The 14,497-nt window shown below is 42.0% G+C and overlaps 2 protein-coding genes across 6 annotated transcripts in view; both read left to right on the top strand.

Annotated features, from left to right (window-relative positions):
• Positions 1-375: 375 nt before the first annotated feature.
• Positions 376-1,429, top strand: MTLN (mitoregulin). Its single transcript, XM_065927468.1, has 2 exons — positions 376-726; positions 1,327-1,429. Exon 1 carries the CDS (start codon positions 420-422, stop codon positions 588-590), a length of 171 nt encoding a protein of 56 aa, XP_065783540.1. The 5' UTR covers positions 376-419; the 3' UTR covers positions 591-726; positions 1,327-1,429.
• A 5,644-nt stretch (positions 1,430-7,073) lies between these two features.
• The window catches only part of NPHP1 (nephrocystin 1), a 66,929-nt gene continuing 59,505 nt past the window's right edge, over positions 7,074-14,497 (top strand). The window contains exons 1-3 of one of the 5 annotated variants that reach the window (XM_065929825.1): positions 7,114-7,222; positions 7,938-8,136; positions 11,039-11,112. In XM_065929825.1, coding sequence (XP_065785897.1) covers positions 8,134-8,136; positions 11,039-11,112 — 77 coding nt within the window. In that variant the 5' untranslated portion in view covers positions 7,114-7,222; positions 7,938-8,133. Of the gene's footprint in view, positions 7,233-7,937; positions 8,137-11,038; positions 11,113-14,497 lie in introns of all 5 variants that reach the window. The other 4 variants (XM_065929826.1, XM_065929824.1, XM_065929823.1 and 1 more) reach the window with 4 other exon arrangements.

The following is a 14,497-nucleotide window of genomic DNA, read 5'->3' as shown; positions in this document are numbered from 1 at the left end:
AGAAACAGGCACCACTGAAGTTAGGTAATAATGCAAGGAAATATCTGATGAATGCCAAACACGTGCGGTAAGGGCTCTGAGGAGGGAAAGATGGGGATGTAGGAGAGCCAAGCAAGTCTTCAACAGGTGGTGGTGGTTTAGTCGCCAAGTCTGACTCTTGCGACTCCACGGACTGTAGCCTGACAGGCTCCTCTGTCCATGGGATTTCCCAGGCAAGAATACTGGAGGGGGTTGCCATTTCCTTCTCCGGGGGATCTTGCCGACCCGGGATCGAACTCGGTTCTTTTGTATTGCAGGCATATTCTCTACCCACCCACGAGATTCAAGAGATGCGCCGCAGCACGTGACCGCCCCTGAACGCGCTGGGTCTTTTGACCCCGCCGCTCGCCGTAGCCGCGCCGCACGGCCCCGGGTTCGCGATGGCGGACGTGTCCGAGAGGACGCTGCAGTTGTCTGTACTGGTGGCTTTCGCCTCCGGAGTGCTCGTGGGCTGGCAGGCAAACCGGCTGCGGCGGCGCTACCTGGACTGGAGGAAGAAGAGGCTGCAAGACAAGCTGGCGGCGACGCAGAAGAAGCTGGATCTGGCCTGAGACCCCGCCCTGTTGGTCTCCGCCGACTCCCGCGCGACCACCTCGAGACCATCTAGCCTGTCCCGTGCGGCGCCTCGGCCACACCTAGGCCCGTCTCACGCCCTCCGCCCGCAGTGCCCGGCTTGTCTTGGAGTTGGTGAGCAGTATTTATAGCAGGGCTTTAAGGGCAGATTTTGGAGATAGACGAATATCTTGGGGCAGAAGGGTTTCAAGGGCCCCAGAAAGAGGAGAAAGTTATGTTTTCCATGGTAACGCACACTTTAGTGCCATAGTTCAGTTCCTGTGCGTGTTTAATGGGACTGCCCTAACCACGTGCAAACTTATGCACCTTGACAACAGTAAGCTTCAAAATGGTAAATACTCGAAAAAGTAGAAAGCAAAAAGACGAACCGTGGAGGTGTTCCTACCACTCTTTTCTCTCCCTGATCAGTTTATATTTAAAAATATCTTTGATAGCACCATAGTACATCTTTGCATTCATGCTTTGTCATCTCCAGTCTAAATTCTTAGCTTTTTGGCAGGCTGGGAAAGTGGAAAGAACAGTGAGTGGCTTGGAAGTCAGGAGCTTTGAATCTAGTCTTGGCTTTTTCATTAGAGCTCTGCAAACTTCCAGGGTCTCAGTTTTCTTATCTGTAACACCAGATCTTATTGTTCATGGTTTAACTAAACAGTAAAAATAATTTGAATTATCCATTATGTATTTCTAATTTTTATTTTTCTTTTCTGTTTCCAACAGCTCATTGAAGATGGGTATGGAGAACTGGACAGAAATAATTTCACCTTGCACTTTATGAATCAATTTTATTTTTAAAATAAAAGTAAACGATTTAAACCTTTTATTAAAAGGGAAAGGAGTATCATTGCATTAAGAGAGCTGGAGCCTCAAAACTGATAATTACTGTTTTTGATCACATACCTTGTTTTCTAAGGAATCTCTGCTAGTTCATTGATACAACTGCAAAGCAAAGTTGGTCTCGGAACCATTACCAGCCCCTTTGCTCAGCAGATTTGCTGGAGCTATTCTGGAAACCAAACAACTGTATAAAAATACCTGAGGTAAGGGAATATATGTAAGACCTTCACACTTCTGAGAGTGACAACATACTCCAAGCACCAAGTATAAGTTTTTATTGACAGAAATTTCTTTTGTATCGTTAACAGAATATACACGTAAAAGAGAAAACTCATTGAATAGAGCTTAGTGATAAATCCCAAGTACAGTTGACCTTTAAACAACATGGGTTTGAATTGCATAGATCCACTTAAGTGTAGATTTTTTTTTCAATAAATCTACATGTAAGTGAACCAGTATCCACTTACTATCCACAGTTGGTTGAGGCCATGCATGTGGAAACATGGACGGGAATGATCAACTGTGGCACTTGAGCATCCTTAGATTTTGGTGTCCATGGCAGCTCCTGGAGCCAGTCCTCCAGTGGTACCAAGGGACGACTGTGTCTAAAAATCAAGAGTGAGTGACCAAGTCCCTATGTGCTAAGTTGCTTCAGTCGTGTCTGACTCTTTGCGACCCTATGGACTATAGCCCACCAGGGTCTTCTGTCCGTGGTATTCTCCAGGCAAGAATACTGGAGTGGGTTGCCATTTCCTCCTCCAGGGGATCTCCCCAACCCAGGGATAGAACCCAGCTCTCTTACGTCTCCTGCATTGGCAGGCGGGTTCTTCACCATTAGCACCACCTGGGAAGCCGGTGGTGCCTCCAGGCTATTAGTATGTGCCCAGTTAAGCATCTGGGTTATGACCAGTTCTCTCTGGGCCTGTTCTTGGGCCAGGTTCGTGGTGCACCTGGTCTTTCCAATGCTGACTCCTTTTCTAGTACTTATTGTAGCACCTGGACACACTTGCCTCCCTCTCCTGTCTCGCCTCAGTGTTCATCATCCTTGCCACTCAGTGTCTGTGCTGTCCACCCCCCAGTTTCGTCTGGTCCTTATGTGGTTTTAGCCACCGCACGGCTCCTCATCTGCCCCTTGTGTTCTGCCCACTGCACCTTTACTCGTGCCCATGTGTGCCCATCCCTGGGTGGACAGCCGCCTCTGACGTTGCCTCTCACTGTTTCTCCTCTGTCTCTACCCCTTGCCCTACTTAAATGTGTTTGGTTTTTTTTCCCTTGAAAATACCTTACTTGGAGATGTTACTTTTCCCCTGTTAGCCACTAGTTCTTCACTATGCGTCTCTCTGAAGCTGTTAAATTCTTTTTCATCTTTTTAAAAGTGAGCTCAGATCATTGGTGTAGGGGGAAGAGCTTGGGAATTGGATTTATAGGAATGACCCCCACATGGGGAAATGTTATTACAAACCTCCCTGAGAGATGTGAAATGTAAAATTTTAACAGCTTCTGAGACTCATAGTGGACTAGTTCTCCACTATGAGCCTCTCCAAAGCTGTTAAATTCTTTTTCAGTAGCTCCTGTGAGGATCCATACAAGGTTGATATTCTTTGTAACACACTGATGGAAGAAAATCATAATGAGTTTTTATGAAACAGATTGTTCTCAGGAGAAACAATGGCTGTGGTTTGCTTTGGTTTTGGCTGCCTCACTGCAGAACTGTCTTGCTTTACGTTCCTCTTGATTTTCATAATGGAATTAAGGGGTTGAACAGCGGAGGAGCAATGACTGGTGTTAAAGCGACTGCTGAGGGTACAAGTGAAAAGAAACCTAAGTTAGAAAAGAGCACAGCTGAGTGAGTGCATTCCTTACAGCTTGGTGATTACTGAAGGGCTAGTTCTCAAACCTGAACATGTGCAGAAAGCCCTGGAGTATCAGTACAGATTCTGATCCTGCAGTTCTGGGGTGAGCCTGAGCATAGGGGTCTCTAACAGACTTCCGGGTGATGATGATGGCAATCAAAACTCATAGAAAATGCTTGTCACTCTGAATAGGGTACAAAAGTGTATAAAATCAGTCATCTCTCCACTGGAGGTAAACAAGAGTAATAACCTTTTTTTCATCCTTCCTCATTCCTCATACATGTACATATATGTAAGGGGTTTATTTTTACCAACATAGAATTGTACCACCTTCATGACCTTGTAATTTTTCATGTAAAATATGGAGCTCCCTATAAAACAGGTAGAGAGTTGTCCTTATTTATTTAGAGACATATATGTAAAATAAGGATTTCCTAAATGACAGATTGTCTTTAATGCAGTTTTTTTTCCTTTCTGTTTACCTCTTACAAGATCATTCAGTTCAGTTCAGTCGCTCAGTCGTGTCTGACTCTGCACCCCCATGAATCACAGCACGCCAGGCCTCCCTGTCCATCACCAACTCCCAAAGTTTACTCAAACTCATGTCCATCGAGTCAGAAATACCATCCAACCATCTCATCCTCTGTCATCCCTTTCTCCTCCTGCCCCCAATCCCTCCCAGCATCAGGGTCTTTTCCAATGACTCAACTCTTCGCATCAGGTAGCCAAAGTATTGGAGTTTCAGCTTCAGCATCAGTCCTTACAATGAACACCCAGGACTGATCTCCTTTAGGATAGACTGGTTGGATCTCCTTGCAGTCCAAGAGACTCTCAAGAGTCTTCTCCAACACCACAGTTCAAAAGCATCAATTCTGCACTCAGCTTTCTTCACAGTCCAACCCTCACATCCATACATGGCCACTGGAAAAACCATAGCCTTGACTAGACGGGCCTTTGTTGGCAAAGTAATGTCTCTGCTTTTTAATATGCTATCTAGGTTGGTCATAACTTTTCTTCCAAGGAGTAAGCGTCTTTTAATTTCATGGCTGCAGTCACCATCTGCAGTGATTTTGGAGCCCCCCAAAATAAAGTCTGACACTGTTTCCACTGTTTCCCCATCTATTTCCCATGAAGTGATGGGACCAAATGCCATGATCCTAGTTTTCTGAATGTTGAGCTTTAAGCCAACCTTTTCACCTCTTTCACTTTCATCAAGAGGCTTTTTAGCTCCTCTTGACTTCCTGCCATAAGGGTGGTGTCATCTGCATATCTGAGGTTATTGATATTTCTCCCAGCAATCTTGATTCCAGCTGGTGCTTCTTCCATCCCAGCATTTCTCATGATGTACCCTGCATATAAGTTAAATAAGCAGGGTGACAATATACAGCCTTGACGTACTCCTCTTTCTATTAGGAACCAGTCTGTTGTTCCATGTCCAGTTCTAACTGTCACCTTCTGACCTGCGTATAGGTTTCTCAAAAGGCAGGTCATGTGGTCTGGTATGCCGTTTCTTTCAGAATTTTCCACAGTTTATTGTGATCCACACAGTCAAAGGCTTTGGCATAGTCAATAAAGCAGAAATAGATGTTTTTCGGGAACTCTCTTGCTTTTTCGATGATCCAGCGGATGTGGGCAATTTGATCTTTGGTTCCTGTGCCTTTTCTAAAACCAGCTTGAACATCTGGAAGTTCACGGTTCACATATTGCTGAAGTCTGGCTTGTAGAATTTTGAGCATTACTTTACTAGCGTGTGAGATGAGTGCAATTGTGTGGTAGTTTGAGCACTCTTTGGGATTGCTTTTCTTAGGGATTGTAATGAAAACTGAGCTTTTCCAGTCCTGTGACCACTGCTGAGTTTTCCAAATTTGCTGGCATATTGAGTGCAGCTCTTTCACAGCATCATCTTTCAGGATTTGAAATAGCTCAACTGGAATTCCATCACATCCACTAGCTTTGTTTGTAGTGATGCTTTCTAAGGCCCACTTGACCTCACATTCCAGGATGTCTGGCTCTAGGTGAGTGATCACACCATCGTGATTATCTGGGTCATGAAGATCTTTTTTGGTACAGTTCTTCTGTGTATTCTTGCCACGTCTTCTTAGTATCTTCTGCTTCTGTTAGGTCCAAACCATTTCTGTCCTTTATCGAGCCCGTCTTTGCATGAAATGTTCCCTTGGTATGACAGTTCATCTGAAAATACTTTATAACATTCCCTCAGTTGTTGGATTTTTAGTGGAAAAACTAGCTATTTAAGTGAATTTTAAGTATCATGAGCCATAATGAAGAAGTTAATTCAAAATAAAGACAGGAGCTATAAGTAAAACAGAGCAACAGTAGAATAGTTGAGTATACTAGAATATGTGATACAATGAAATGCCAAAGAGCAATGAGAGGGAGCAACCTACAAGCTGCATGATGATATAGATGCATTGCACAAACAGGTTGAGTGAAAGAAGCCTGACAAGATGCCAGTACACAGTGTGAATCCACTATTCAGTTCAAAAAGAAGCAAGACAAATTTTTACAGTTAGACGTTGGGGTAGTGTTTACTTTTAGTGTAGGAGTGGAGGTGGGCGAGGACTAGAAAAAAGGAAGACTACCAGGATACTGATCACCACCAGTATCCAAATCTGGTTGATGTTACATGGAGCTGTGTTCAAAGTGAAAATTAAGTGAGGTGGTTCTTGTCACTTTTCTGTTGAAGAAAGAAGGCAAATAGCATGGCTCTTGGCCTGTGGGATTAACTTGTAAACATGTTATCAGTGTGGTTCATCTTTTAAAAAGTGAGCTTCTGCCCGTAGTGGGAAGAGTTTGGGAATTCGATTTATAGGAATGAGCCCCACTTGGGGAAATGTTATTACAACCTCCCTGAAAGATGTAAAATGCAGCTCATAATCACGGTTAGAGACTTCCTATAGAACAGAATGACCATCCCTATACCATAGAAATCAGGAGGCAAAAACTACAATTAAGTGATACTCCAGCAATATCCCAAATAGCAAAGTATTAAATACTGCCTTTGTGAAGTGAGAGTATACAGCAGAACCACGAATCCCGTATAAGCCATGTAAGAAAACTATCTGTACAGTTCATTTAAGACATTAAGAAGCTTCAAGTACCCTGGTGGCTCAGACGGCCAAGAGTCCGCCTGCAATACAGGAGACCTGGGTTTGATCCCTGGGTGGGGAAGATCTGGAGAAGGGAATGGCAACTCACTCCAGTATTCTTGCTTAGAGAATTCCATGGACAGAGAGGAGCCATGGGATCGCAAGAGTCCGACTCGACTGGCTGAGCGACGAACACAAGATTAGTTCAGCAAAATTGGTGCGCGCAGGCTCAGTCGCTTCAGTCGTATCCGACTCTTTCCGACCCTATGAACTGTAGCCCGCCAGGCTTCTCTGTTCATGGGATTCTCTAGGAAAGAATGCTGGAGTTGCTTGCCATACCCTCCTCCAGGAGATCTTCCCCATCCTGCTGGCTTCCGCATTACTGGCGGGTTCTTTACCGCTGAGCCACTGGGGAATCCGAGTAATCCTGCAGGAATGTGGTAATACTGAGTATTATGGGACTTGTAGTTTCGGACGCAGCGGCACGTTCTCCCCCACCTCCACCCCAATCCTTTGGGATTGGCGAGGAAAATGTGACTTGCTGGGCAGTGAACCTGAGCAGCGAGCTCCGGACCTGCGGGTTGAAGGAGCCGCTCCCTCAAGACAGGATCAATCCCACACTCTTCCAGAATCAGCTTCCCTGCGGGCTGCAGGGCGCCGAGGCGGACGCGTAGTGATGGCGTCACGTCCCGGTGCTGCCGCCATGGTTTCCCTGGCGACCGGTGTGCTCTCCGCGCCTAGGCGACGGAGATGCTGGCGAGGCGGCAGCGCGACCCTCTCCAGTCCTTGCAGCGCCGCAGTCAGGAGCTGAAGCAGCAGGTACCGTCTGGTGAGAGACCTGGGCTCCGGCGGCGGGCGAGCTCTGGGGCGCACCCTAACTCTGAGAGTCATCCCCAACCCGACCTTTCCAAGTTGTAACCTCCCCCTCCCGCAACGTCCCGGGACCAAACCCTGATTCTAACCCCTTACGCTCCCAACCCAGCCCCGGGGAGACTAGAAAATGGGATCCTTGACTAAGTGCTGTCCTCCTTTCCCTCCACCCCACCTAACAGCTCCATCTGCAACCTAACAACTCTTCTATCCCATCTCACCTCCAAATCTAAACTAATAATGACATTCCAACCATCTCTGGACCCAACATCACTTTCCTCCATTCTCCGAGCTTCCTTTCCTTTCTCTGTCATCCACTGGAGGCTGTTGAGTGTTTTTGCTTCCCTTGAGCCCAAGCCAAATATGCAAGGAATAATATATAAGAAAAATGTTAAGACCTGACAAATGAGCAAAGGACATGAATTAAAGAAGAAATACTGGTCACATAAACATGGACCAGTTTATCTTCACTTCTAAGATAAGCAATTACAAAGGAAATAAGATACCACAAACACTTAAAAAATATTGATGCTTAGTACTGGGGAGGCTGTGATCAAACAGGTACTTTTACTGCCCCAGGGTATAAGGCACAGCGTTTCTGGAAAGCACCTTGACAAGATGTAGAAGATATTTATGCTCCTAGGCTGTGTAATTGCATTTCCAGGAGGAAGCACAAGCTGGAATCAAGATTGCCAGGAGAATATCAATAACTTCAGATATGCAGATGACACCACCCTTCTGGCAGAAAGTGAAGAAGAACTAAAGAGCCTCTTGATGAAAGTGAAAGAGGCGAGTGAAAAAGTTGGCTTAAAGCTCAACATTCACAAAACAAAGATCATGGCATCCGGTCCCTTCACTTCATGGCAAGTAGATGGGGAAACAGTGGCTGAGTTTATTTTTGGGGAGTGCTCCAAAATCACTGCAGATGGTGATTGCCGCCATGAAATTAAAAGACGCTTACTCCTTGGAAGGAAAGTTATGACCAACCTAGACAGCATATTAAAAAGCAAAGACATTACTTTGTTAACAAAGGTCTGTCTAGACAAGGCTGTAGTTTTTCCAGTAGTCATGTATAGATGTGGAAGTTGGACTATAATGAAAGCTGAGCACCGAAGAATTGATGTTTTTGAACTGTGGTGTTGGAGAAGACTCTTGAGAGTCTCTTGGACTGCAAGGAAATCAGTCCTGAGTGTTCATTGGAAGGACTGATGGTGAAGCTGAAACTCCAATACTTTGGCCACCTGATGTGAAGAGCTGACTCATTTGAAAAGACCCTGATACTGGGAAAGATTGAGGGCAGGAGGAGAAGGGGACGACAGAGGATGAGATGGTTGGATGGCATCACCGACTCAATGGACATGGGTTTGGGTAGACTCCGGCAGTTGGTGATGGACTGGGAGGCCTGGTGTGCATATTCATGGGGTTGCAAAGAGTCAGACATGACTGAGGGACTGAACTGAACCATACTTTAAAAAATTGAGACAGAGTTTGAGGCATGGAGGTATTCATCACAGTATACTTAGAAAAGTCTGGATACAACTTAAATAATCAGTAGTAGAAGAATGTTTAACTTATATTGGGATATAATACAGTGTTTTAATTTTGTTATGGAGATTTTAACGTGTTAGGGGAAATATTTGTGATAAAATGTCAAGTTAGAACAAATATAAAATTGAATATGCAATATTTCAGTTTAAAAATTTATATGGTTCAGTGGTCTCCTGCAATGCAGGAGACACAGCAGGAGCCCGTGGGTTCCATCCCTGAGTCAGGAAGATCCCTTGGAGGAGGAAATGGTAACCCACTCCAGTATTCTTGCCTGGGAAATCCCATGGACAGAGGAGCCTAGCGAGCTACAGTCCATGGGGTTGCAAAAAAGTCAGACATGACTGACTTTTTTTGTTTTTTGTTTATTGACTAAACAACAGCAGCAATATGCAATATACCTAGAAAAAATATGGAAAGAAACATGCCATAATGGAAACTCTGTGTGGTAGAGTACTAGTTGACTATTGTTCTGCTTCATATTTTTTTATATTTTCATAAGTTTGAACACTGTATACTACTTTAAAAATTAAGAAAAAGGTTAGTAGTGATGAATGGGTTGTTTATTTCCTGAAATTCCTATTTCACCTTGCTAATTTTACTTTTTATCTCTCATTTGATTTGTTAATATTACCAAGTATTATTTCCACTAAATGAAATGATTTTATAATCTTTAGCAAACAAAAGATGTACTGAATGCTCATATATTATCCAGTTTTGTACTTTCATTTAAAAAGTACAAAAGATTGGGTGGATAAATATTTCTTAAGGAACTCTATTGGAATTATAGTGGTACAACAAAACAGAATACTGTTCTGGTAGAAATAAAAATAAAAGTTGATGAGACACTGACTTAAGCTGAGCTTTGGCCAGATGCTTTATATTGTATTGAATTTTAAATTTAGTGGGACATTGACAGAACCAGGAAAAAAACCAGAAGTAAGCTACAACAACTGTTACTGATACAAAGATGAAAAAAAACAATGACTGGGGTTATCACTCTGGAACTCAATTGGCTTCTGAGCCTCTTGATACCTTGTGTGTCTGGGAAGGGCTCTGTGATATTGTGGGGTCCTCCTTCCCTGACCCCATAATGGATGTGCTTCTGCCCAAGCTCAGTCACGGCCGACTTTTTGGGACCCCATGGACTATATATAGCCCACCAGGCTCCTCTGTCCATGGATTCTCCAGGCAGGAATACTAGAGTGTTTTGCTATTTCCTTCTCCAGGGAATCTTCCCAACCCAGGAATGGAACCCACGTCTCCTACATTGGCAGGCAGATTCTTTACTGTCTGATCCACCAGGGAAGCCTCCACAGGGGACCTTGAAGCAAAAAATGGCACAGCTTCCACCCTGTTATCCATGGGACAAGTTATGAAGGACCCGTCTGGGTTATGCCTGTGATGGCTGACTCTGTCACCATGTGTGTAGATGTTGTAAATAACAGATGCAAAGTGCCACGGGTAGAGAATTTTTTTTTTTTTAACCACTTTGTCCTTTCCACATCTATAGAATCCAAAAGATGTATGTGCCTCTTTTGTGGGTATGTTGGCAAAGTTACAGGTAGTATTTGGAAACTGCTAAGTCACAGTATAAGATATAAGAATGAGGATAAGAAAGAAAAAAACTTGTAGTTTATTCATACAGGGAGTATTACTCAGCAATAAGAAAGAATAAACTAATGATACACACAGCAGTGTATATGGAAGTATACTTCTGATATGGCAGTATCTCAGAAATATGCTGTGTGAAATGATTACACAAAAGAGTACATTCTGGGAACTTTCTGGAGTAATGGTAATTTTCTATAGGTTGATAGGGGTTTGGATTACATGGCACTTGCCAGAACTTAACAAATACAGTCTTAAGATGAAATGTGTATTTCATTGTATGTAAAATTCACAGCAAATACTGAACTCTAGTTAGTGATACCCGTGATGTATTGTTTAAGGGAAAATATACTGATGATTGTAATTTTCTTTGTAATACATAAAAAATCAGATGGGTTGATGAATAGATGGATCAAAAAAGTACAGTAAAATACTAATGGCCGAACCCAGGTGGTGGGCATGTGAATGTTCACTGTAAAAGTCTTTCAGCTTTATCGTGTGCCTTAAAGTGTTCATTATAAAATATTTGGGAAAAAATTAAAATTTTATTTCCTAAGGTTATGTGGGATTTAACAATGTGATATTTTAGACAGTCTCCATTTATTGTAGGTTGATGGGTTGCTTTTAGAGAGTCGACTGAAAGGAGCTCTAGAAGCAAGTAAGAGGAGAAATATGTACCAAAGGTAAAGTATACTAAGTTATGTAAGCTTTGTAGAGACTGTACTTAGATTTCAGTGAGCAGTATTTATAGCATAGAAATTGAGGCATTATATTTTTTAAATTAATACAATTTCTGAAAAGACAGTAATAATAGGAAATAATATTGAGGTAAAAATGAATGAAATTTTTCAAAAGTATTTTGAAATATTTCTTACAGTTATCTATGTCTACCAAGTCTAAATATTGGAATAAGGTTAAATAGAGGATGACAAATGTTAAAAAGAAGTAACTTACATCTATTTTGTACTTTTGTATATACCAGGCAGTGTGGGCCGCACTCTAAGAATTTTTTCTTAATTAACTTTCATAATAACATCTGAAAGTTACTGAAAGTTAGTGAGCTACTCATTAATATAGATGAGAAATTTCAGACTTACAGTGATTAATTAATATGTCTAACATTACTCAGCTATAAAACATCAAAGTGGGAAGGCAATAAAAATGTTTTCAAAGCAACAAGAAATGCAGAATTTATTTATTTAAGTACAGTTGATTCATTAATATGATGTGTTAGTTGCTGGCGTAAGGCAAAGCGATTCAGTTATAAATATTCTTTTTCAGATTCGTTTCCATTGTAGTTTCTCACCAGATATTGGACACAGTTCCCTGTGCCGTGCAGTAGGACCTTGTTGTTCTCCCATCCTCTGTGTGACAGTTTTCATCTGCTGACCCCAGACTCCCGGCCCACCCCTCCCCCCTCCTGCCCCTTGGCCGCCACCAGGCTGTCGTCTCGGTTTGTGCTTCTGTCTGTTTCCTAGAGAGGTTTATTTGTGTCCCGTTTTAGATTTTACACGGATGTGATATCATACAGTGTCTGTCTTTCTCTTTCTGACTGACTTCTTTTAGTATGATAATTCCAGGGCCATACGTGTTGCTACAAATGGCCTCATTTTATTCTTTTTAATGGCTGAGTAGTATTTCATTGTATTAACATGTATGTGCCGCATCTTCTTTACCCATTCACCCTTTAGTGGATGTTGAGGTTATGTCCACATCTTGGCTATTGCAAATAGTGCCGCTGTGAGCATAAGGTGTATCTTTCCAAGTTCGAGCTCTCTTCAGATACATAACCAGGAGTAGGATTGCTGGATCAATAGGCCAACTCTAATTTTAGTTCTTTTGAGGAACCTCCATACTGTTTTCCTCCGTGGCTTCACCAATTTATATTCCTGCCCACAGTGGAGGAGGCTCCCCCTTTTCTCCACACCCTCTCCAGCATCTGTCTTCTTACAGACTTTTTAATGATGTCCATTCTGACCAGTGTGAGGCGATACCTCATTGTATTTTTGGTTTGCATTTCTCTAGTAATTAGCCATGTTGAGCGTCTTTTCCTGTGCCTGTTGCTGATCTGTATGTCATTTTTGCAGGAATGTTTCCCTAGGTCTTCTGCCCATTTTTTGACTGAGTGGTGGTTGTTTTGTTGCTGTTGTTGTTATTGAGTTGTATGAGCTGTGTGTATATTTTGGAAATTAAGCCCTTTTGGTTGCATTGTTTGCAAATATTTTCTCCCAGTTCATATGTTATCTTTTCATTTGTTTATGGTTTCTGTTGCTGTGCAGAAGCTTGTAAGTTTGATTAGGTTCCATTTATTTTTGCTTTTATTTTCTATTGCCTTGGTGTTATTAGACTGACCTAAGAAAACATTGGTATGGTTTATGTCAGAGAATGTTTTGCCTATATTCTTTTCTAGAAGTTTTATGGTGTCATGTCATATTTAAGTCTTTAAGCCATTTTGAGTTTATTTTTGTGTTTGGTGTGAGGGTGTGTTCCAACTTCATTGATTTACATGTGCTGTCCAACTTTCCCAACACCACTTGCTGAAGAGACTGTCTTTTCTTCATTGTATATTCTTGCCTCCTTTGTCAAAGATTAATTGACTTTAGGTGTGTGGGTTTATTTCTAGGTTCTCTATTCTGTTGCACTGATCTATGTCTGTTTTTGTGCCAGTACCATGCTGTTTTGATTATTGTAGTTTTATACTGTTGTCTGAAATCTGGGAGGGCTATGCCTCTAGCTTTGTTCTTTTTCCTCAGGGTTGCTTTGGCAATTCTGGTTCTGTATAAATTTTAAGATTATTGGTTCTAGTTCTGTGAAAAATACCGTGGGTAATTTGATACAGATTGCATGAAATCTGTAGATTGCTTTGGATAATGTGGCCATTTTAATGATAATAATCCTTCCAATCCAAGAACCTGGAATTTCCAGGTGGCTCAGTGGTAAAGAATCCACCTGCCAGTGTAGGAGTCACAGGAGACGCAGAGTCCATCCTTGGGTCAGGGAGATCCCCTGGAGGAAGAAATGGGAACCCACTCCAGTGTTTTTGCTGGGAAAATCTCATGGGTCCTGGTGGGCTACAGTCCATGGGGTTGCAGAGAGTTGGACATAACTGAGCAGCCCAGCGTGGACACAGTCCAGGAACATGATCATCTTCCCATTTCTTTGCATTATCTTTACTTTTCTTTATCCTTGTTTTATAGTTCTCAGCGTATGTCTTTCACCTCCTTGGTCATTTATTCCTAAGTATTTTGTTTTTTTAATTTTATTGAAGTATAGTTGATTGTTGTATTAATTTGTTGTGTTGATTACACTGTTGTGTTAGTTTCTTCTCTACAACAAAGTGACTCAGTTACACACACACACACATATATATATTCTTTTTCATATTCTTTTCTGTTATGGTTTGTCACAGGATATTGACTGTAGTTCTCTGTGCTATACAGTAGGACCTTATTGTTTATCCATCCTATATATAATGGTTTGCCTCTGCTAATCCCAAACCCCCGTCCTTCCCTCCCCTCAGCCCTTGTCAACCCCAAATCTGTTTTCTATATCTGTGAGTCTGTTTCTGTATCATAGATATGTTGATTTGTACTGTATTTTAGATTCCACATAGAGTATTTTATTTTATTTTTTGATGCAATTTAAAAAGGAATTATTGTTTTTACTTTCTTGTTCTGAAATTTCATTTTTAGGATAAAGAAATGCAGCCAACTTCTACATATGAATCTTGTATCCTGCTACCTTGCTGAATTTATCAGTTACAGTAGTTTTTGTGTGGAGTCTTTAGGGTTTTCTATATATAGTCATGTACTTTGCATACTTTTCTCTCCCAAGTTGGAAAACTTTTGTTTCTTTTTATTACCTGATTGCTATGAGTGGGACTTCCAGTACTATGTTGGAGTGGTGAGAGTGGGCATCCTTGTCTTGTTCCAGATTTTAGCAGCATGGCTTTCAGCTTTTCAGTGTTGAGTATTATATTGGCTATGGGTTTGTCATAAGTAGCTTTTATTATGTTGAGCTATGTTCCCTCTATACCCGCTTTGGTAAGAGTTTTTATAATGAATAGAT

The sequence above is a fragment of the Muntiacus reevesi genome, chromosome 3 (assembly GCF_963930625.1).
Source record: "Muntiacus reevesi chromosome 3, mMunRee1.1, whole genome shotgun sequence".
Lineage (NCBI taxonomy): Eukaryota > Metazoa > Chordata > Mammalia > Artiodactyla > Cervidae > Muntiacus > Muntiacus reevesi.
Note: the sequence above shows the minus strand (reverse complement) of the source record. Positions and strands in the feature narration are given on the sequence as shown.

Coding starts and splice junctions, on each gene's coding strand:
- MTLN (XM_065927468.1), top strand. CDS start 420: ATGGCGGACGTGTCCGAGAGGACGCTGCAGTTGTCTGTACTGGTGGCT.